Source organism: Mirounga angustirostris, unplaced genomic scaffold (assembly GCF_029215605.1).
Source record: "Mirounga angustirostris isolate CCGP_5_RB_7025 unplaced genomic scaffold, mMirAng1.0.hap1 SCAF_7, whole genome shotgun sequence".
Taxonomy (NCBI): domain Eukaryota; kingdom Metazoa; phylum Chordata; class Mammalia; order Carnivora; family Phocidae; genus Mirounga; species Mirounga angustirostris.
This window is the reverse complement of record NW_026991715.1, coordinates 8913967-8936019: the sequence shown is the minus strand read 5'-3', so window position 1 is coordinate 8936019 and position 22053 is coordinate 8913967. Positions and strand designations below refer to the sequence as shown.

Genomic DNA, 22053 nt, shown 5'->3' with positions numbered 1-22053 from the left:
GTGTCTTTGTGTGAGAACCCTGCCGTGGGACCTCTGCCTTTGCTCTCACTTCTGCGAGGAGGCATCTGCGTTTGTCCCCATTTCGTCAGTATGGTGTTGCCCAGAGAGGCCACAGCCTCCTCTCAGTCCTCCTTGTTGGCCCAGTGGCCTCCCCAACCTGGGGGCCTCATCCAGGAGAGTAGACCTGCCCCCCCTTTCCTAGCACACCACATACACACACCCAACCCTCAAACCCACTCTCACGCCCATACACGCTCACACTGACACACACTCCCACGTACCCAACGCTCAAACTCGCACACGTCTGATGCTCAAACACACATTCACACTCCTACACATTCCCACACCACACACACTCGTATGTATTCACACAGCAACATGGCTCACTCACTCACACACACACCCCTGACACTCAGACACTCACACTCAGACACACTCTCTCAAGCACACTACTCGGGAATTTTCTGAGGCGGAAGTCCAACTGGCATGCATGTCCTCTGTCTGGGTGGGGAGTACCCAACCTGAGAACTGGACTAATGTCTAATCTGTACTAGGCTCGTGGACTTCAAGAAGGTCAGCCCCTTCACTGCTGAGGAGCATGGGATGGTGGTGGAAGAAGCACCTTTACGAGTAAGGAGGGGGGTGGTCCCAGTCAGGCTGGGCCCACGGAGTGAGCCCCTAGCCCTGTGGGGTGCAGGCTGAGAAGCATGGGATGGTGGTGGAAGGAGCACCCTTAGTCGGGGGAGGGGGGTGGTCCTAGTTTGGCTGGACCCACGGAGCAAGCCCCTAGCCTGGTGGGGCGCAGGCTGGATCCCTCACAGTGAGGGCAGGGCTTTCATGGTGAAGCTGATGCTTGGAGAGAGGGAGAGATTTTCCAAAACTATAGCCACATTTTCAGAACACAGACCCCAGCCTGCCCACGGTGAATTTGACCTCTTCCCTTGTCCTCTAGACCTCAGACAACCCCTGCTCCCCTCCACCACCCCAGGTATTCCAGAGGTTATAAAGACTCCAGGCGTCCAGTGCTCCTAGTTCTAGCCATGTGTCCAGGGAACGTTGCCTCTCGATCTGGTCATTGTCATTATCGGTCTCTTGGAGGTTGAGCGTCCCCTGCATGTGTGGAAGAACCTCGTCCTGGTGCCTTTGGTCCTGAGTCGCCTGTATGAGCTCTCAAGCCATTTTGCAGAAGGGTTGTTAGAACCCCCAGACCCCCAAGGCAAACCAGGCAGAGGGGCCGCAGTCCCCTTTCAAAGGGCTAGTCTCCATCCTGCTTCTCATCTGGAGCCTTTTCTGGAGTTTATCTCGGCTTTTCTCCATCTAGAACCTTTGTTCACTCACTTTCCCCCTCAGATTTAAGAGTAGGGCCCTGAAAAGCTGTTTGGAAGCTCTGGATGCCAGGGTGGGGTGTGGGCATGGGGCATGCGCTGAGCTGGGGTGGTTAGGCCACAGCAGCCTCTGTCTCAGGGCCAGACATTTCTCGAAGCCACCTCGGGAAGATTTCACCATCCTGCCTGTGCAAGGGAGGGAGGGATAGAGGGGGGCCAAGACTTACTATTGTTGCCACGGCCTGGATGGACAGAGAAAGTGGAGTCAGAAGCAGCAACGTCTGTTGGGGGCCAAGAGGAGTTTCCTGATGTCAACATGGCCCCGGACCCCACGGGGGGTGGGCGGGGAGTGGGAAGTCTTCTCATCAGGGGTGAGGTAGGCATCTGTCCATAGGTGTGAGCTATCTCTCTCTATGTGAGCTACTTCTCACCCCTTGGGGTAGGATTGTAAGGGCTTATGCTGATTTGGGGGGGCAACAGGAGACCCCGTGCCATCACTCGGATAGCACCCGGCTGTGACTTACTCAGGTCTTTGGCCTTGGAGTCAGAGGTGCCCTGTCTGGGTCCTTGGCCCAGGACCCGGAGAGGATCAGATGAGATCGGTCCTGAAAGTATTGGCTTCCTGGGTGCCCCGTGCACCTGCTACTTGGCATCTCACACTCCCCAGGAGCGGGAAGACCCTTGGGGGACCCTGGTCCCGTCCTTTTGCGCACTGGAAGGTGTGCTCAGACAGAGCTTTCTCCTCCTTGTGGCCCTTGTTCTTCTGGGTGAGCGGGATGGGGGAGCCATGGAGAAGTCAGTGAAGTCAGATTGCGCTGGATGACAATCCCATGCCTACCAATATCTAATGCATATAGCAGCACATGGTAAGATGGTGTATATGGGACGTGGGGAAATATTGTGACCATACAAAGCACCCACGGGCAGTAGAAAGGGAATTTCTGTCCTATATCCAGTACCTTCCTCCAAGGCAACCACTGCACCCCCCTGAACCCCCGGGTCTTGGATGCTCTTCCAGAAATACTATGTGTCTCCCCACCCTTCCCTGCATAACTTAATCATGTTCTGCGAGCTGCTTTTTCCCTTGACACATCTTGGAGATGTAGCTTGTTTTCCAAGAGAACACAGAGCCTCACCTTGTTCTCTGTGGAAGACCACCTGCCCGTGGTCCCACGGTGGCCCCGCCAAGTGGCTGCGCTGTGGTCACTTACCAGGTCCCTGCTGTCCCCTGTCTTCAACGACCGCAAGCAGCGCTGAGCAACCGTCCTCGTGCACCCACGCCCCTCTGCACAGCTATCTGTTGGATCCATGCCTGGCAACCGCTCTGGTCAACAGATGTGTACATTTTTAATTTTGAAAGATTGCCAAATTGCCTTCCAGAAAGGGTGCGCAAATTTAAACTCTCGCTTGATTGTCAAACTGTTTGATTGTCGCTGATCTCATAGGTAAAAAATGGAGTCTCTGTGGAGCTTTTGATAGGGATGGTAGGGATTCCAGAAGGGCATTCTGATGTGAATGGCAAGAAAAATGCCTGGGAGAGCAACTTTATTCCATTTCTTTATTTTTCTAAAATGGTAAGAGCCTGGTGTCAATGCTGGGTGGGTTTTTTTTGTTTGTTGGTTGGTTGGTTTGTTTTTCCACTTCATCTCGAGAGAGTGCAGAGAGAAGCCTGCCAAGAGAGAGCTGCAAGAAAGGAGGGATGCGCTTAGTTAATGAAAAAGCTTACTGAATAGATGTCTGCATGCAGGAGGTTTTATGTTGAAATTAGATTTACGCTTTCTTGCGCAAAGACCTTGAAAACCACTCCTTGGCAGCCCCCCTCACCACAGGGTTCTCCCAAACTGTGCATGAGCGGCTGGGAGCCTCCTGGCTGGGTGTGGACACAGCTGGTGGTCCTGAGGACAAGGACGCTTTAACCAGCCTCGCTGCCCCTCCTGGGGCTCTGGCGGCAGCACCCCCAGCTCCCCACCAAGAAGGCTGCTCGGATCTCAGGGCCAGAGGCACCTCCAAGAACATACGTGCCTGACAGAAGGACTTCATAAGTGCACTTTGGCCCAGAGGAAGGGGAATCGCAGGGGAGAATTAGAGAGGAGAGCCCAAGAGCACTCTCATGAAGGCATTTCAGATTCCCAACCTTTCCCAAGTTGGGATATGAGCCTTTGAGTCATCTGCAGAGTGTCTGCTCCCCTTCGTGAGGTACCGCTGTAATTCTAGAAGGATTCCCGGGATGCCAGGGAAGACTCCAAAAATGATCTGTGAGCAGCTCCCCCCTTCACATAATTGTCTCCCATGCCTCTGTGGTCTTTACAGTACCTGGAATGTGCCCACGTCCCCACCCCACCCCTGGGGAACTTCCTGATATTTTGCAGAATAATGTTATGAAAATTTCACCCGAACATTAGATTGTAGTGGTGGTGGGTCAAGTTGACCCTTGAACAATGGGGGCGTTAGGGGTGCCAGCACCCCGTGCCATCGAAAATCTTGCGTGTAACTCTGACTCCCCCAAAATTCAGCTACCGTTGACCAGAAGCCTCACCCAGAAGCATTAACATATATATTGTATGTTATATGGAGCATATACTGTATTCCCATATTAAGTAAGCTAGAGGAAAGCAAATGTTATTAAGAAAATCCTAAGGGAGAGGGGCGCCTGCCTTTGGCTCAGGTCATGATCCCAGGGTCCTGGGATCGAGTTCTGCTTCTCCCTCTGCCTGCCGCTCCCCCGCTTGTGCTCTCTCTCTGACAAATAAATAAATAAATAAAAATCTTTTTTTTTTTAAAAAGAAAATTGTAAGGAAGAGAAAATATATTTATAGTACAGCACTGTAGGCATCAAAAATAAATAAATAAATGAAAGTGGACCCCGGCAGTCAATCCCATGTTGTTCAAGGGGCAACTGTCTTGAAAACCATTGAATTATACACTTTAAATGGCAGAATATTATGGTATGGGACTTATATCCCAATAATGCTGCTCAAAAATTTTTAATGTTTCCATTAGAAGATAGCTATTGGTTTGTTGGTTTGTTTGTTTTTAATGTGTAAGGGGACAAAAATACATCCTTTGCCCAGACGTGTTGAAGTCTGAAGGGTAGGGTAAGTTGTGAGCTCCTGTGTGACCCAGACACTCAGCACCTTTGCCTGGCGGGGGCAGGGGGGGTTGCCCAAACTGCACACGGGGCCTCAGGCTCAGCGGCTCTCACCTGACCTGGACTCAGCCAGGAAGGCAAAAATAGCTGACCGCCAAAATTACCCTCAGCCATGTTAAAAAGAAAGCGTCTGTCCCTGCTCAGAAAGCATGGGGGGCATGTTTTTATATAGAAATTCTGCACTTTCATACTCGTGTGCAAATGTATCCCGTGTACAGTAACATACAGGACATAAGAATGCAAAATATCATTTTTAGCATTGTTTAATCTTATCGCCTCACTTTCGACTGGGGATGGGGTGGCTGGGTGATGGACATTGGGGAGGGTATGTGCTATGGTGAGTGCTGATGAAGCAGGGGGAATCAGAGGGGGAGACGAACCATGCACCTAGAATGAATTTTAGCAAGTTAAATGTTCGTCTGCTATGACCATATTCACATCCCTTTAAGGGACGTCCAATCACTCCTTCAGAAACACTGTATTGACGGGCACCTGGGTGGCTCAGTCTTTAAGTGTATATATTATGAAATAATCACCATAATAAGATTACCGATCATCTATCCCCTCACATAGTTAACATTTTTTCCTTGTGAGGAGAATTCTAAAGAGCTACTCTTTTAGCAACTTTCAGATGTACAATAGAGTATTCTTAACTGTAGTCCCCATGCTGTGTATTATATCCCCAGGATTTACTTATCTTATAACTAGAAGTTTGTACCCTTTGACCTTCTTTACCTGGTTACCCCATCTCCTGCTCCCCATCTCTGTCAACCACCAATCTGATCTCTGTATCTATGAGTTTGGGTTTTTTTAGATTCCATATATGAGATCATACAGTATTCGTCTTCCTCTGTCTGACTTACTTCACTTAGCATAACACCCTCATGTTCCATGCCATGCAAATGGCAGGATTTCCTTCTTTTTTATGGCTGAGTCATATTCCATTGTAAACATATACTATAATTTTTTGATCCGTTCATCTGTGGATGGACACTTAGCTTGTTTTCGTGTCTTGACTATTGTAAATAATGCTGTAGTGAACATGGGGGTGCGGATATCTGGAAAATTTTTAATCCTGGTCAGACAGGATAATGACAATTCTGTCATCCCAGGAAAACAGTGGGAAAATTAAAAATTAAAATAAAATCATTAAAATTGGGGAAATAAAATCATTAAAATTGGGGAAATAAAATCAAGAAATGGGCAGAAGACATGAACAGACATTTCTGCAAAAGAGACATCCAAATGGCCAACAGACACATGAATAAGTACTCAACATTGCTCAGCATCATGGAAACCCAAATCAAAGCCTCAATGAGATACCACCTCACACCAGTCAGAATGGCTAAAATTAACAAGTCAGGAAATGACAGATGTTGGCGGGGATGCGAAGAAAGGGGAACGCTCCTACACTGTTGGTGGGAATGCAAGCTGGTGCAGCCGCTCTGGAAAACAGTATGGAGGGGGCGCCTGGGTGGCTCAGTTGGTTAAGCGACTGCCTTCGGCTCAGGTCATGATCCTGGAGTCCCGGGATCGAGTCCCGCATCGGGCTCCCTGCTCAGCAGGGGGTCTGCTTCTCCCTCTGACCCTCTTCCCTCTCGTGCTCTCTGTCTCTCATTCTCTCTCTCAAATAAATAAAATCTTAAAAAAAAAAAGAAAAAGAAAACAGTATGGAGGTTCCTCAAAAAGTTGAAAATAGAGCTACCGTACAACCCAGCAATTGTACTACTAGGTATTTACCCCAAAGATACAAAGGGGTACATGCACCCCAATGTTCATAGCAGCAATGTCCACAATAGCCAAACCATGGAAGGAGCCTAGATGTCCATCAACAGATGAATGGATAAAGAAGATGTGGTATATATATATAATGGAATATTATGCAGCCATCAAAAAAACACAATATCTTGCCATTTGCAACGACGTGGATGGAACTAGAGGGTATTAGGCTAAGTGAAATAAGTCAATCAGAGAAAGACATGTATCATATGATCTCACTGATATGAGGAATTCTTAATTTCAGGAAACAAACTGAGGGTTGCTGGAGTGGTGGGTGGTGGGAGGGATGGGGTGACTGGGTGTTGGACATTGGGGAGGGTATGTGCTATGGTGAGTGCTAATGAAGCGGGGGGAATCGGAGGGGGAGACGAACCATGAGAGACTATGGACTCTGAGAAACAAACTGAGGGTTCTAGAAGGGAGGGGGGTGGGGGGATGGGTTAGCCTGGTGATGGGTATTAAAGAGGGCACGTATTGAATGGAGCACTGGGTGTTATACGCAAACAATGAATCATGGAACACTACATTAAAAAAATGAATTAATTAATTTTAAAAATATTGGGGAAATAAACCTTTTAATCCCATTCGTCCCTGAGGCAACACTGCCCAGCAGTTTGGAGCATTTTAAGTGCTGAAGTCAAATCTCCTTGGTTCCCGGTCACAGCCCCCCAGGCTCTGTTCCAGAAAGTAAAGGGGGGTCATGGTAGGTCCAGCCTCGAAGGCTGATGGGAGCTTTGATTCACACCTGTGTGGGAACTCTTGGCCCAGTGCCTGGCACGTAGTGAGTTCTCAATAAGATGAGTTACTCTGAATATTCCTGAAGGCCAGTATTCTTCACGATCCATGCTCTCGCTTCCCTGAATAAAGTAGATTTACAGTCACTCTACTCCACATACATTTATTGAGTAAGGATGGTGTGCCAAGACCTAGTGAGAAATATAAAGATAGAAGTGTCAGCCGGTGTACTTATCAGGGGATGAAGGTATTCCAAGATGCACGAGCATGGGGGTGGCCCAGAGCAGGGGAGCACATCCGGCGGGGGGCCTGGGAGGGGACAAGCCAGCCCTGGGAGGTAGTGGGAGCTGAGCTTTGAGGAGGGCAGGTTTCCCCCAAGTGGAGCAGGGAGGACAAAAGAACAGAGGGATGAGAGAATAGGGAACTCACAGGGCGGGACAGAGACAGACCAGGGGTCCATAGTCTCGAGCAGGGAGGGGGCGGAGGAGTTTGGGGAGAACCAACAGGACAACTGTTACTTCTTATTTGAGAAAATAGTATTTTGAAATACAAATACAGAAAATACAGCCCAATAAAACCTTAGGGCATGCAGATCTCCCTGGAAGATAGGGATTCTCCGGAGCCAAGAGATGGTTTTACTTTTGCCTTTGTAAAAGCCGCATTTACAGATGTAAAGCTCTAGGCAATAGGGCCGAGCGGAAATGAGTGAAGCCTCAGTCCCTGTTTCACCTGCTGTAGGAGGACTCTTCCCAGGCCAATTCTGTGCAGATTAAGGAGTCCACATAGGACTTCCAGATGTCCCCAAGTGGCCAGGTGGTTTTGCTGATCTTTGCTATTATGTATTTTTTAAAGATTTTATTTATTTGTCAGAGAGAGAGAGAGCATAAGCAGGGGGAGCAGCAGAGGGAGAAGGAGAAACAGGCTCCTCACTGAGCAAGGAGCCCGATGCGGGGCTCGATCCCAGGACCCTGAGATCATGACCTGAGCCGAAGGCAGACGCTTAACCGACTGAGCCACCCAGGCATCCCGATGACATCTTAGTTTTGATGGAAACTGGTATATTCCACTTTTTAATTTTTGTGATGACACATTGCGGGCCATTAAAATTATGTTTTTAGGGTCACCTGGGTGGCTCAGCTGGTTAAGCGTCTACCTTCGGCTCAGGTCGAGATCCCAGGGTCGTGATCTCCAGGTCCTGGGATCGAGCCCCGTGTTGGGCTCCCTGCTCAACGGAGAGCCTGCTTCTCCTTCTCTGTCTGCCTGCCTCTCTGCCTACTTGTGCTCTCTCTATCTGTCAAATAAATATTTATCTGTGTGAGAGAGAACACATGATCACGCAAGGGGGGGGACAGAGGGAGAGGGAGAAGCAGACTCCCTGCTGAACAAGGAGCGTGACACAGGACTCGATCCTAGGACCCTGAGATCATGATCTGAGCCGAAGGCAGACGCTTGACCGACTGAGCCACCCAGGCGCCCCTTGGTCTTTGCTATTATAAATGACACCATGTCTCAGATGTTCAGCCATAGGAGACATTCTCCACAGTACAATTGTCAGGCCAGGGTGTCTGATGTGCTCTTCATATGCCCCCTGAGACTTTTGTCACGGGCTGGGCTGTGGGTGACATGCGTCCCGAAGCAGGAGGGGAGCACGGCTCTCGCTTACACCAGAGGAAGGCCACACGTGCAGCCCAGAAGCCGTCGGGCGATGCCAGCTGTGTGGGTGTCCCCAGAGCGGGTGTTTTCCAAACACTGACCGAGTCACTGATAGACATGTGATTCTCCCTGTCTTTCCACAGGAATCTTTGCGTACATGAACTACAGAGTCCCCCGGACGAGGAAGGAGATTTTTGAGACCCTCATTAAGGGCCTGCAGAGGCTTGAGTACAGAGGCTATGACTCAGCAGGTGGGTCCTGTGGGCTGCCACGGAGTACGCAGAGCATTTGTTCATTTAATGCGAAAACTAGAGAAAAGTAAAAAGAAGAAATAAGAGTAAAAAAAAAAAATCTCCACCCAAAGCACTCCCGTCGATATCTTTGTGTCCCTGCTCTGGTCGCTGCTCACGCTGGGGTGGTCTGGGGGTCGGGGGGTGTCGTGCATAGATATTTTTTTGTTTTTAACGTGATCATTACTACAGATTTGTAATTTTATGTCCTGTTTTCATCTCTCTCCCACATTTTCTGTTCTCCCTGACGGTCTTTCTTGGTGGCTGCACGCTCCTCTGATGGATAGGTGGGTCCACTTCCCATTTTAAATTAAGCAGTCTGGGGAGAAAGGGGGAGCCAGACAGTTTTATGTCTGTTAATTCTTCACAGAGAGCAAGTCAGATGAAAGCCGGCAGGAACGCCGATGCGGGGCCGGGGGGGGGGGTACCTGTTATAGCAGGAGAGTGCACAGTGCACAGCATGATGAAGACCCTCTGGCAAGCCTGCTGCCCTCAGTGGTGGGCCTGGAGGTGCCTCCCTTGCAGGCAGCCTTCCAGGGCTGCACCCCGGGTAGACGCCGGGTCAGGCGGCCACGCCCCTTCTTTCTGAGTCGGCGTCCTGAATGCTGTCGAGTTCTCTTCCAGGCCACCAGCCTGGCAAACAAGATCCAGTAGACCCACAGTGCTATGCAGGCCTCACCCGGAGTCATACCCTGTAACAAAGGCTGGGAGACAAAACTTCAATGCCAATACAAAAAAAAAAAATCATGTGTATACCACAGGTGTGGCCATCGATGGACATAACAATGAAGTCAAAGAAAGACATATCCAGCTGGTCAAGAAAAGAGGGAACGTCAAGGCTCTCGATGAGGAACTTTATAGTAAGTGGAACATAAGCCCAGTCAGAGCAATAAAGGCAGCATGGGTCAGTTTAAAATCTCTTATTCCAGAAGCACCTAAGACTAAAAATATGAATGGATGGATTCATATGGTGGATAAATGGAAGGCGGGTTCAGCCCACACTGTAAAACTGTGTTTCTCAGGGTGTGGGAAGGGTTTGTTCTTTTTTTTAGGAGATGGTGCATGAGCATTTTTTAAATTTTTCAGTACTTAAGTATTTATTTTAATTTTTCTGGCAGATGATACTGCTTTTCCATTTATAGTAGCGATCCATAATTTTTTTTTTTTTTAAGTAAGCTCATTTCAGTTACTGAGTTAGGTTACTGGTAAGTACTGAGTAAACCACAGCAGGGATCTGGCAGAAATCCCCAGGGTGGGGCCCTTGCGGTGGAAGGTGGGATGTGCTTTTGACGTAGCTGAGGTGCGTCCATATAATGATGTCACCTCACCCTAACGGTACTGTGTCAATGCTTTTTTTTCTCTTTGATCTAGAACAAGACAGCATGGACTTAAAGGTGGAGTTTGAGACCCACTTTGGCATTGCTCACACGCGCTGGGCCACCCATGGGGTCCCCAATGCCGTCAACAGCCATCCACAGCGCTCAGACAAAGGCAACGGTATGTAATACAGCCTCGGCCCCCGCCCCACCCCCATCCTGAAGGTTCCGCTTGGCCCTGGTCTGTGCCAGTGTGGACCCACACCCACCACCAGCTGGTTGCTTCTCTCCCAGCCCTCCCTGTCTTCCCTGAGGATCCACGCAGGGTGGCACCAGGCCCTAGACAGGAGCAAACTCAGCCTGGCTCCTGGGCGGGGCTGACCCTCCAGGCCTCCAGAGGAAAACTGTGGCACTTCCCGTGACTGCTGCTGGCTCTTGAGACCCAGCCTGAGTGGGACTTGGCAGCATGAGGAGTCGAAGAGTCTGGGCACTGTTCTTCGACAAGCGACTACAGTGTTCTGGAGGGCTGGGCGCCTCAGGGAGGGATGCGCTTCCTTTCCCCGAGGAGAGTGGTCTTGAGCCAGGGCGGGTGGTAGTGCTGATCTTGGTTCATGTCTGAGGTGCCCGCTCCAATCCTGGGCCCTGCAGTGACGCCTCGGCTGCCAAACGCTTGAGATCTGGAGAAGCAGAAGCTGCAACAGGCAGCCCAGGGGCTCCTTCCAAGCAGCAGAGCCCTCCCCTTGGCTCGCTGCAGTGTTTTTAAACCTGAGAATGATCATACCTAGAAGTCCCTTGAAGAACTGAAAGGTATGGTAGCTGGGCTCACAGTACCTTGGAGTTCCACTGCCAAGCAGCGGTCCAGGGTCACAGACTGGGGACATGGAGACTGTTCAGGACACTCACAGGGATACCAGGCCCTTTTTGGTGGGCTGCAGGCTCCCCAGTTCTCCCAGCCGCCCTCTTGGGCCAGCCCCAGCTCATGGGGCCACATCACATGCCTGGGCCCCCCTGGAAAGTTCTCCATGCTGTAGTTCTGAATGGCCCCCGGCCTCTCTCGTGGGGGAAGGCCTGGCAGGTCTGGAGATCCCAGTGGGTCTCCCTTCTAGATTAGGCCTGGTCAGGTCAGAAGCCCCCAATGGCCCACACCTGGGCATGATGGGGGAGGATATCGGGCAGAGAGAATGATCTCTGGCGTCAGCTGGGACCCCCACCCCAAGACATAATGCAAGTTCTTACCAAGCCCCATATTAGAGTAGAAATCAGATACATCAGAGTCGTTGAGGAGTGCTTATTGGCAGGCACTTAGCTACACGCTTGGCAAGCCTCACTGCCGTTAATCGTCATGGAAGTTGGGCCACAGGAGAGACTTGTGCCTCCCGGCTCAATGTCCTTTACCCCTGTGAACAGTGGCTCATCCTGCCCAACTTGGAAGGATGAGCCCGATGCCCCCTGCTCGGCAGAACAGTTGGGGTCTTGGGTAATGAGTTTTTGCTAGGGACTGACCCTTGGATCTGGTCCATGCCCTGAACCATGGCACATCCCACTACTGGGGCAGGTCCCCCACATCCAGGAGGCAGACAGCAGACCCCATGGTGCTGAAGACCTAGAATGTGCGTCCCGCCAAATCCCAAGCCAGATACAGAGGCTGGTCCCAGAGAAAACACTGTCCCCAGACCATGCACCCTGAGATGCTACCACCCGAGGTGATAAGATGAACCCCCACTTCAGTGTTGATGATGACTTCGTGTCCCCCCAAGCAAGGAGGTTCCGAGAAGATCCCCCCCACACACACACCCAAACTTGAAAATGCCTGCCCTGACTCAGGATGAGTAATTGAAAACAACGTGAGAAGTAAGCAAAGATTCGTAGAATTTCTTTAGCAACTCATCAGGGATAACTGAAGAGCATATTTTGAAGGAAGACTTACACCCAGCAAAAGCATTACACAAGAGAATTACACAGAGTTCTAGCAAAAAAAGAAAAAAAACACAGATTCTAGGAAACAAACTACTGAGGAGAAGTTAAGACAATTGACTGAAATGAAAAAATGGGACAGGGTTAAGAAAATAATCTGAAGATACCGTGTCAGAGTCAGTATGAAAAATAAGAGGGGGGTGGATACGGAGATCCATCAGGTGAATTTATAGAGATCCAACTGGTGAATTACTCATGTCCCCAAGAAGAGAACAGAAGAAATAAAACAGTTAAAAAAACCAAAAACCACAAAAACAAACTTGTAAAGCTGTAATAGAGTTCAGCTGTGCCTAGCACATTGGCCAAAATGGCTTTTCTATTCGAGCCCTCCCAGTTTTTGGGTGACCTTCCCAAAGTAAACAATAGGCTGTAAAAAAAAAAAAAAAAAAAAAGGTAGAGAGGACATGATGACAAAAATAATGAAAAAGAGTAAAGGACTATCCTGTACTGAAAAAAAAACGAATTGGAGAGCCGAAGTTTCACTGAACAATAATATGTAGATACATCCTGGTAGAATTACTCAATCTCAAGGTCTTTCTATCATCTGGGCTCAGGAGGAATGGGGGTTCCTTACCCAGAAAAAAAAAAACCTCAGGCTGGTTTTAGACCTTCAAGTTATTCATCAACCATTGATTGAGAAAATGCAGTGGTGACTAAGCAGATGTATCCCTCGCTCTCCCAGGGTTGACCAGGGGGTCCCCCATGCAGGGAGTAGCCTGACATGAGCAGGGTTTGCTGCTGGTGCTTGGGGAGGCGGGAGAAGCCACAGCCCATCCCGCAGACCCTGCAGAGAGAAGTGGTCATGGCCACACAGGAATGTGGGTGAGCCCAGGGATGCCAGAATTTCTGGGGATTTTTCTTCCCATGAGAAAATCGGGATTTTTAACTTTATTTTATTTTATTATTTTATTTTAAGATTTTATTTATTTATCTGAGAGAGAGAGAGAGAGCCCACATGCACAGTGGGGAGAGGCAGAGGGAGAAGCGGACTCCCTGCAGATCAGGGAGCCCGATGTGGGGCTCGATCCCAGGACCCTGGGATCATGACCTGAGCCGAAGGCAGCTGCTTATCCGACCGAGCCACCCAGGTGACCCAAGAAAATCAGGACTTTTAAGTGAAAATTCAAAATTTTTAAACTTAACTCTTTTTACAATGTAGTGTGGGTCGAACAAAGCACGCATGTGGACTGCTAGCTTGTGGCCCCATTGAGGCCAAAGCCAGTTTGGAATGCCTGGGCTAGTTTCTGGGTAATGAAGGGTTCATCCTGCCCCATTTGACATAAATACCAAAGCGTGTTTGACGATGCTGTAGGCCACAAGTCAGAGCTCCGTGTGCAGTCAGGCTGGCTTTTTACCCAAAGAGAACTGTGTATTTCCTCAGGTTTGGACTGTAATCGTAGTAGATGGTAGACCTCAGCTCTCATCAGCGAAAGAGACAGTAAACAGCAGACTCCGTGGGAATAGAGCTTGCAGAGTTTCAAGCTGTCAGATCACTGCTTCATTTCTGACTTGAACTTCACTTTCTCATAGCCTTTCTGTCTTCACCAAACTTCTTTTCCAGAATTCGTGGTCATCCATAACGGGATCATCACAAATTATAAAGACCTGAGGAAGTTTCTGGTAAGATCCTCCCCCTGGGTTGACATGTAAGTCAAGTGGTCTTCCCCGGAAACTTTCCAACCGGCTGTTTCCCGCCGGAAACAGGCGGGAGCTGAGTGAGACCCGCTCTCAGGCACATACCCGCATTGGATAAACGGCGTCCCGGCTCGGCCGAGCTCCCCACATCTTGCTGGAGAAGACAGCAGGGCATTTTCCGTCCCTCAAGTGCTATTGCAGATTCACATAATCAAAAGAACACGAACTTCCTTTCATTAAGGTGTCTGCACTTTAATCAAGTGTTTACATAAACACATCAGCTCATACACCGAACGGAATGTGGGGTGGGAAGGCAGACGGCGAGTTTCTAACGTATGAAGAGGTTGCGGTGTTGGTTGGGATGTGGGTGGATTTGACTCAACATACTTGATCATTTCGACTGCTGTTGTTTTGCAATGTCCAGATTAACGGCAAGGTCAGGCTTCTGAGGCGGGATGATCTCAGGGAATACTGGAATGACTCAGCAGTGTTGGGCTCTGTGCTTCTGGCATACATTTCTGATCCCCAGTTTCCTTGTTCTTATCTTAAGTCGCTGCGAGGGTGGGTCAAGAGGGAGGACAGGGAGCTGGCCAGGCGACCGACGTTTCGCAATGCCCCTTATCTGACACTCCGTCCCACGAAATATTCCAGGAAAGCAAAGGCTACGAGTTTGAGTCAGAAACAGATACCGAGACCATCGCTAAGCTGATTAAGTATGTGTTTGACAACAGAGAAACTGAGGACATTACATTTTCAACACTGGTCGAAAGAGTCATTCAGCAGCTGGTGAGTTACCGGTCCCACCTGTATAAAGAAATCAACCCTGCCTTCTTCCTTCACTCCTTGGGATCTGCCTGAAGCCTCTTCATTTCGGGCAGTTGGAAAGGTCCTTAGAGGCCTGCGGACACTGACTTTGGGTCGCTCAGGCTGTGTGACTGAGCTGGCAGACTGGCCAATGCACACTGGCCACGTGGGGCCTTGGGTCTGCCCAGGATTCCAAAGCATGGGGAATTTCACACAGAAAACCTGATTTATAGCTGGTCGTACATAACCCAAATCTTAGCAGGGTCATGATAAATTAGTACAGGATGGTCAGAATATAGGGGAGAATTTTGCACCGAGGAGTTAAACAGAGCACTGGGAGTCTTGAGTTAGGAGAACTAGATCCGTGCTGGTTTGCACGACGTAAGAAGCTAAAGCACTGAGGGCAAAGACAGTCCTCGCTAAAGAAATAACAACCCTAACGTGTTAGTGCCTCTGTCGGGTTTTGTATATGGCAACCACGGTTCTGAGACTTCAAGTGCATGAGCTCACAGCAGCCAAACAAGGTAGGACTATTCTCATCTCTGTCACAGCGAGGCACAAATTGGGCAGTTGCCCAGTAAAGGGGCGGAGCCGGGGTTTGAACCCAGGCGCTGCCGTGCAGCATGAATTTTCCTTCTCACAGTTGCTCCTGGAGTAGGTGCCATCCCAGAGGCGCAGGGCAAGACCCCTGGCCCCAGTTCTCATTTCCCGAGGCTCTAACTGCACCCGCCCACCCAGATGGTCACAGAGCTGGGACTCGTTCCTTGTGGGCCTGGGCAGGGTGGGGGGTGTCTGTCCAGCATCGTGAAATCCACAAGTTCTGGGCTCTGGTCCTTCAGCGTGGTACTGGCTGTTTTCACTTTCTCCTCCTGCCATCGCGCTGCACGAGCTGTCCTGCACTCAGCCCCCTGAAGGAAGGACCCCAGGACCCTCCCACCAGGAGGAGTGGCCCCTGTCTGGGGCAGTGGGCCAGGTTGGCCGGGGCAGAACACATCGTCCCTCACTCTTGTTTGCTGTGTTTGCAGGAAGGTGCATTCGCGTTGGTTTTCAAGAGTATCCAGTACCCGGGAGAAGCCGTTGCCACCAGGTGAGGCTCAACACATTGACACTGCAAGAATAAATAAATGAATAAAATGCAATTGCTTAGCTTGCAGCCCAGGGGAGAAGTAGGGCGTCTGGCAATCTGGAAGGTCGTCTCCAAGGGACAACTGTGGCTTGGGTATCCCACCCAGCTCTGTGATCAGAGCTTCTGATCTTTAAAGGAGAAAACCAGAGAGTCGGATTTTTATTTGAAATCTCCATATTTTCAGAAGTTGACAACAAATTCAAATTAAAAATAAAATTGTATATAGTGAGGGGCAGCTCCAGGTTGCAGGTCAGTATTGGAGGTTCTTTTCAGAAAAAGCATGCAAAATTATGAGAATGAAACTAGGAACAAGGGAACATTGATTTGAATCCAGTAAAGAAGAGGTCTTGAAGGCCCCAAGCTCAAGCCTCATCACCTTCACAGAACAGGGGCTCTAGGAATCAGCTGAGAGGCCCTGGGTCAGCCCACATATCCCTCTGTTAGAGTCCCATGGCCCCCAGTGCTGTGTGGATTCATTCAAGTGGGAGTGTGAGTGCCATCCTGTTCTTTTATATTCAGATGAGTTCATTATCCATCTGTTCATCCATCCATCTGTCCATCCACCATCAGTCTGGCCATCCATGCACACATCTATCTGTCCCTCTGTCCATCCCTCCCTCCATTCATCCAACGAGTATTTGTTGAGCACTTACTCCGTACTGGGCCCTGAGGACCTAGTGACAATCCAACCTGGTCCTCCCCTTAAGGACTGAGCATTGGTGCGGGAGGACACAGTGGGGCAGAAGGTCTTGATGCTCTATGTTGGGGGTTGGGGGGATAATGCAGTGGGGGCAGGTGTCAGCCTAGGGGAATTTGATAGTGATCCAGTGGTCTTTTACAATTTTACTGGCAGAAGGACCAGTGTGAGCAAAAGCAAGGGGCCGGAGTGAGCTCAGCACTGCAGGGATCTGCAGGGATCTGGTGGGACTTTCTGATCTTCCAGTACATACTCACTGATACCTGCTGTGTATCAGGCATGGGAGACAGCCGTGAACAAGGTCATGAGCACACTGCCCCTTGAACTTCAAGGGCTGGTGGGGAGTGAGGATGTGGGTGGAGGCCCAGCTCTGCAGGGCCCCTGGTGCACTGTGGGCTGCAGACTTTGCTCCAAAGTTTCTGAGAAGCCATATTGAGAATGTACCCGTGGCCCTGGGAGACGCACAGAAACGAGGAGGTGGTCCCGCACGGACTGCCATATCCCGTAGGCAGGAACTGATGGGAATGTGTCATGATTTCATTGTCTTTTCTAGGCTAGGAACTAAAGGACTCTTCAGCAGTTAACTCCTTCAATGTAGAATTGTAAAAGACCACTGGATCACTATCAAATTTAGAAACCCCTTTTAGGATCTGGTATCATCGTGGTATTACCATTTTAAATGAACATAGAAGGCGGCAGTGTGAAGATGCAATAAAGCCTTATTTTTCTAAATTGTCTATAACTAGTGACTCCGTAACCTCCAGAGCAATCTTTGGGATGTATTGGGAGCATTATTTGGGGCAAGGTTGAGAGAAACCATAGAGCTCAATCTACAACAATAAAATTTGGGGGAGACGTTTGCCAAGAAAATTAGATAACCACGATATTTTCTCATTGTCAATATTATAAAGGCTGTTTAAGCTGGATCCCCGTTGGACCCAGAACCGTGTCTCCTTTTTGCTTTAAACTTATTTATTTTAGAGAGAGAGAGAGAGAGTGCACCTGCATGAGAGTGGGGGGAGGGGCAGAAAGAGAGAGAGAATCTCAAGCAGAGTCCTCCCTGAGCGTGGAGCCTGATGCAGGGCTTGACCTCAAGACCCTGAGATCATGACCTGGGCCGAAACCAAGAGTCAGATGCTTAATCGACTGCACCACTGAGGCATCCCCCCTTTGCTTTAGATAAGATAAAAGATGGTCCAAAATATTCAAGGTGCTCACAGCACCTTCTTCAAAGCCACAGACTTGGAGAAGCCAGAAGGGGGGCTGGGAAAGGAAACTTGAGTTCGAGGTGCTCACCTGTGTCAGCTACAAGAGTGCGCCAAGGCACTGTCCCCTTTGCAATGGAATCCACCTTGTGCAGGTCGGAGATTTGAAACTTCGCCCCATGAGGTGTCACTCGGGCCGGCAAAAGCACCCTTGAAAGCAGGTTAAGTGGCCCAGAAAGTTGAGCAGACCCAAAGCCAGTCATTATAATGCCCCCCAAAGCTGGAGAGCAACTGAGCTAGGCAAAAGGGTGAGGGGAGGCAGGGAAAGAATCTTTGGGCAGATCCTGGGCCTCGAGGGATCCCGCTTTGCAGATGGCAACACATGGAGGCCGGCTGGAGAAGCCGAATGTTCCTACACGCTTCCAGGGCCTACTAATGTCTCAGCCTCTGTGACCTAACCCGGTGTGGATTCCCTGGGCAGATGGGTGGCACCATGGCAACAAGCTGGAATTCTCCTGCTAGCCTGTTGGTCCCGCCTCCGAGCCCTGGAACATCGTCCAGGGGCCAAGGACTCTATCCAGTGGCATCTCAACAGGACACTTTCCCCTGGGAGAAGGGCTGGATGCGGGGACCCCTCCTCAGTGCTCAGAGGCCATCCAGCCCTTCCTCGGCCTGGTGAGGCAGTGAGTAACTCGACTCCCTCTTGTCTCTACAGGAGAGGCAGTCCACTGCTCATTGGGGTGCGGAGCAAATACAAACTCTCCACGGAACAGATCCCCATCTTGTATAGGACACGTAAGTGTTTCGAAAAGGACTTGAACAGGGCAACGGGGCTCTGGTGGAGGCAGCCCCCCTTGGAGACAGGCTGCACACGGCTCCAGGTTGGAGAGGTTTTCCTGCAGCTGAGACTTCGCTCCGTTTTTTGCAGAAGCTTTTTATTATGGATATTTTCAGCTACACACACAAGTCCAGGGACCGGCACGCAGCTCCATTATATAAAGGCGTCCATGCTCTGGGATGAGTGTTGATTGGGTTTGGTTTTGTTTGCAGCCATTTAAATGCTCTTGCAGTGATACTGTGCTATTTGGGGATCATTTGCACGATTTGGCTGACGCAGCCAAAGCTAAAAACTGCAAATTTCTCCCACACATATTCAAAGGGGAAGCTGGAGCCTTGCTTCATGTTATTCAAACAAAATAGTTTAATGGGACTTGCGATCTTTTCCTTCATTCACTAGGCAATTTTGAGAATGTGAAGAATATCTGCAAAACAAGGATGAAGAGGCTGGACAGCTCGACCTGCCTTCATGCCGTTGGCGATAAAGCTGTGGAATTCTTCTTTGCTTCTGATGCAAGGTAGCTGAACCTTGTTTCCTTTCTTTCCTAGGATTATGTAATCAAACGTGACTGGCTAAACACCACCGTTTCTAGCTGCATTTCAGCTGTTTTCTCACGCATGGCAAGGGGACAGGGATGATGGCAGATTTCAGATCTCTGTGACCCTTCTCTGAGAATCCTTCTGCACTGAGCACCTCATGACCAAAGGCTAAGTCCACGGACCTACACAATGTTTTGGGTCTGCACAGAATACCTGAATTATTTGCCAACATTTTAAAAGTGGGAGATTTCCCGTAAATGTCTGGATTTCTAGCTTCTCTGGGAAATGAGCAGGTCTGAGCACACTGGGCTGTGCTCCCTCTGGCCCAGGCTGTCTGGGGCCACTCAAAGGCTGCTCCCTTTTAGGTGGGGCAGGTGTCCCCAGCCCCTTGGTCCTTCTCGTACCCCGCCTGCCTCTGCTTACGTCTTACTGCTCATAAAAGACAGAGCCAAGACTTAGGGGTTTGGTCCAATTATTGCAAAGTCCATGTTCTCATTAAACAGACAAAGCAAATAATTCTGAAATTTGAGCAAGTCAGCTTCATACTCATTTTAGTACAAAAAATTTATACACACACATACACACTTACTCAGACAAGACCGAGACACTTTCCTGGTCGTCGAAGTAGAAAAGTGCCATAAACACCACCACTCCTTCCTCCATCCAAACCCTTCTCATGCCTCCTTCCCGCCAGCCTCCAGGAGGGTCTTCCCAGACCGGGGAGAAGTGTGGAGGACACCAGGACTCCTATGGAGTCATAGGAACCTAGAGCCCTTGGCTGTGAAGTCTGGTTCCGCCCAGAGTCAGCATTGTACTCGATGTGTTCCCCAAACTGTGCTCCTCAGAGTACCCATTTCAATGACAAGCCAATCCTATTGCAGTGATTCTAAGGCACACAATTATCTTATAGATTTTAGCATCTGTCCGTGGCATCTTACAATTATAATTTGCTGCAGGTTCTATGGCTTAGAAGTGTATAAAATAATTGTGATCCCTAAGATCAGTGTTACCTTATATTCAATGAATTATAGTAAATGTTTCTAAAAAAGAAAAGAAAGAAAGAAAGAAAGAAAGAAAGAAAGAAAGAAAAAAAGAAAAAGAAAAAGAAAGAAAGAAAGAAAGTGTCTACAAGGAGTTGAAATAATTATGTGTAGGCAATAAGATCATATGCTTTTAAAATCCAACTGAAAGCCTGTTACAACTGCTCCTTAGAGGCTGGTCAGAGAACAAAGGCATGGAAATCTGACCTCCCAGTGGTAAGCTATCCACTGAACGGGGCAGTGGGACCCCATTTCCTCCTGTGCCTCCTCACGTGGCTGGCACACTCAACTCTCAGCAAACCTTTCTGGAACAACAATAAAAAGGAATCGTTTACTAGACCTGGAAAAGCTTTTTTTTAATCCCTTAAGATGAATTTTAACAAAAATAGTCCAGAATCTGTTTGGAGAAGCCTGTAAAAGTTCACCACAAGAAACAAGAACAGATTTGTAATAAAGGGAGAGACTCCACACTCCTGGGTAAAAAGGCTGAATATTATTTTTTAAAAATTAATTGGCTTAAAATTATTTTAATAATTAGGAATTATTTTTTTAAAGATATGGACTCTCCTTAAATTACCCCGTAAATTCATTGCTGTGATTAAAATCCTCAGGACTCCTTTGTTTGCTTAGGTTTGGGGAACTTGAAGAGATGATTCTACAGTATGTGGTGTGTGGACCAGAAAGCCAACACATATTGCAAAGTGAGAATGACAGGAGTTTCAAATATCCCCCTCCCCCCGACCCCGCACTCGCTACTGTGGTCCCGAAGCTTATATGGGAAGGGGCTGCATCAGGATGATCTCACTTAATAAACACAACAAACCTCTAGCGAAGGCACAGGGCAGTGATCATCTCTCACTTTACAGATGATCGTTTCTCTAACTTTGCATCAAGAGCTATGAAGTTTATATTCCTGCATGGGGCATGTGTGGGTGTGACACTGGGTAGGATGAGGGTTTTTTTCTTCCCATGGTCCTATAAGCAACACCTTCATGCATTTTTTTTTTACCACTTGTGTTGTTTATTACTTTTCTTTTTCACTTACCAACTTATTTTTTTAATATTTTTATTTATTTATATGACAGAGAGAGACACAGCAGGAGAGGGAACACAAGCAGGGAGAGTGGGAGAGAGAAGCAGGCTTCCTGCGGAGCAGAGAGCCCGATGCGGGGCTCGATCCCAGGACCCCGGGATCATGACCTGAGCCAAAGGCAGATGCTTAAGGACTGAGCCACACAGGCGCCCCGCTTACCAACTTTTCTAACTCAATTTATGTTTTTAAATATTTTATTTATTTATTTGACACAGAGAGAGCACAAGCAGGGGGAGCAGCAGAGGCAGAGGGAGAAGCAAGCTCCCTGCTGAGCAGGGAGCCCGATGTGGGACTCGATCCCAGGACCCTGGGATCATGACCTGAGCCAAAGGCAGATGCTCAACCAACTGAGCCACCCAGGCACCCTTAACTCGATTTATTTTTAAAAGAAACTTTGTATTGCCATTTTGCAAGACAAAAATCATTACTTTCCATGCAGAGAAAGTTTTTATAAAAGTAAGCACAGTGACCCCAGATTTCATTGGTGGACATATTTGATACTTTGCTCTTAAACCACCCTTTTTTCCTTGGAGGGTGTGTGTGTTTGTGCGCCTGTGTTATGAAATTGAGTCATTTGTCCTGATGACTTTCCCGCTGTCGGGGTTTTGCTGAGTGAAGCCCCCTGGTGTCACTTCACACGTTCCCCTGCCCCTCATACTTCTGTACCCTGGCGTTCACAGGTGTCTAGAAACTTGATCTCCTTCAGGTTTGATTTTTTTGGCAAAACTGCTTCATATGTGGTTGTGTGTCCTTCCATCCGGAGGCATATATATATCATCATCTGTCTTTTAGTGCTGTTAAGATTGATCAAGGGGGGGCACCTGGGTGGCTCAGTCATTAAGCGTCTCCCTTCAGC

General features: G+C 48.9%; 1 protein-coding gene across 2 annotated transcripts in view; it reads left to right on the top strand.

Annotated features, from left to right (window-relative positions):
• The window catches only part of GFPT2 (glutamine-fructose-6-phosphate transaminase 2), a 41661-nt gene that overhangs the window by 5489 nt on the left and 14119 nt on the right, over positions 1-22053 (top strand). For both annotated transcript variants that reach the window (XM_045890667.3, XM_064595780.1), the window contains exons 2-9: positions 8784-8891; positions 9692-9790; positions 10302-10427; positions 13782-13840; positions 14507-14641; positions 15685-15746; positions 18403-18482; positions 18925-19042. In XM_045890667.3, coding sequence (XP_045746623.1) covers positions 8784-8891; positions 9692-9790; positions 10302-10427; positions 13782-13840; positions 14507-14641; positions 15685-15746; positions 18403-18482; positions 18925-19042 — 787 coding nt within the window. The remainder of the gene's footprint in view (positions 1-8783; positions 8892-9691; positions 9791-10301; positions 10428-13781; positions 13841-14506; positions 14642-15684; positions 15747-18402; positions 18483-18924; positions 19043-22053) is intronic.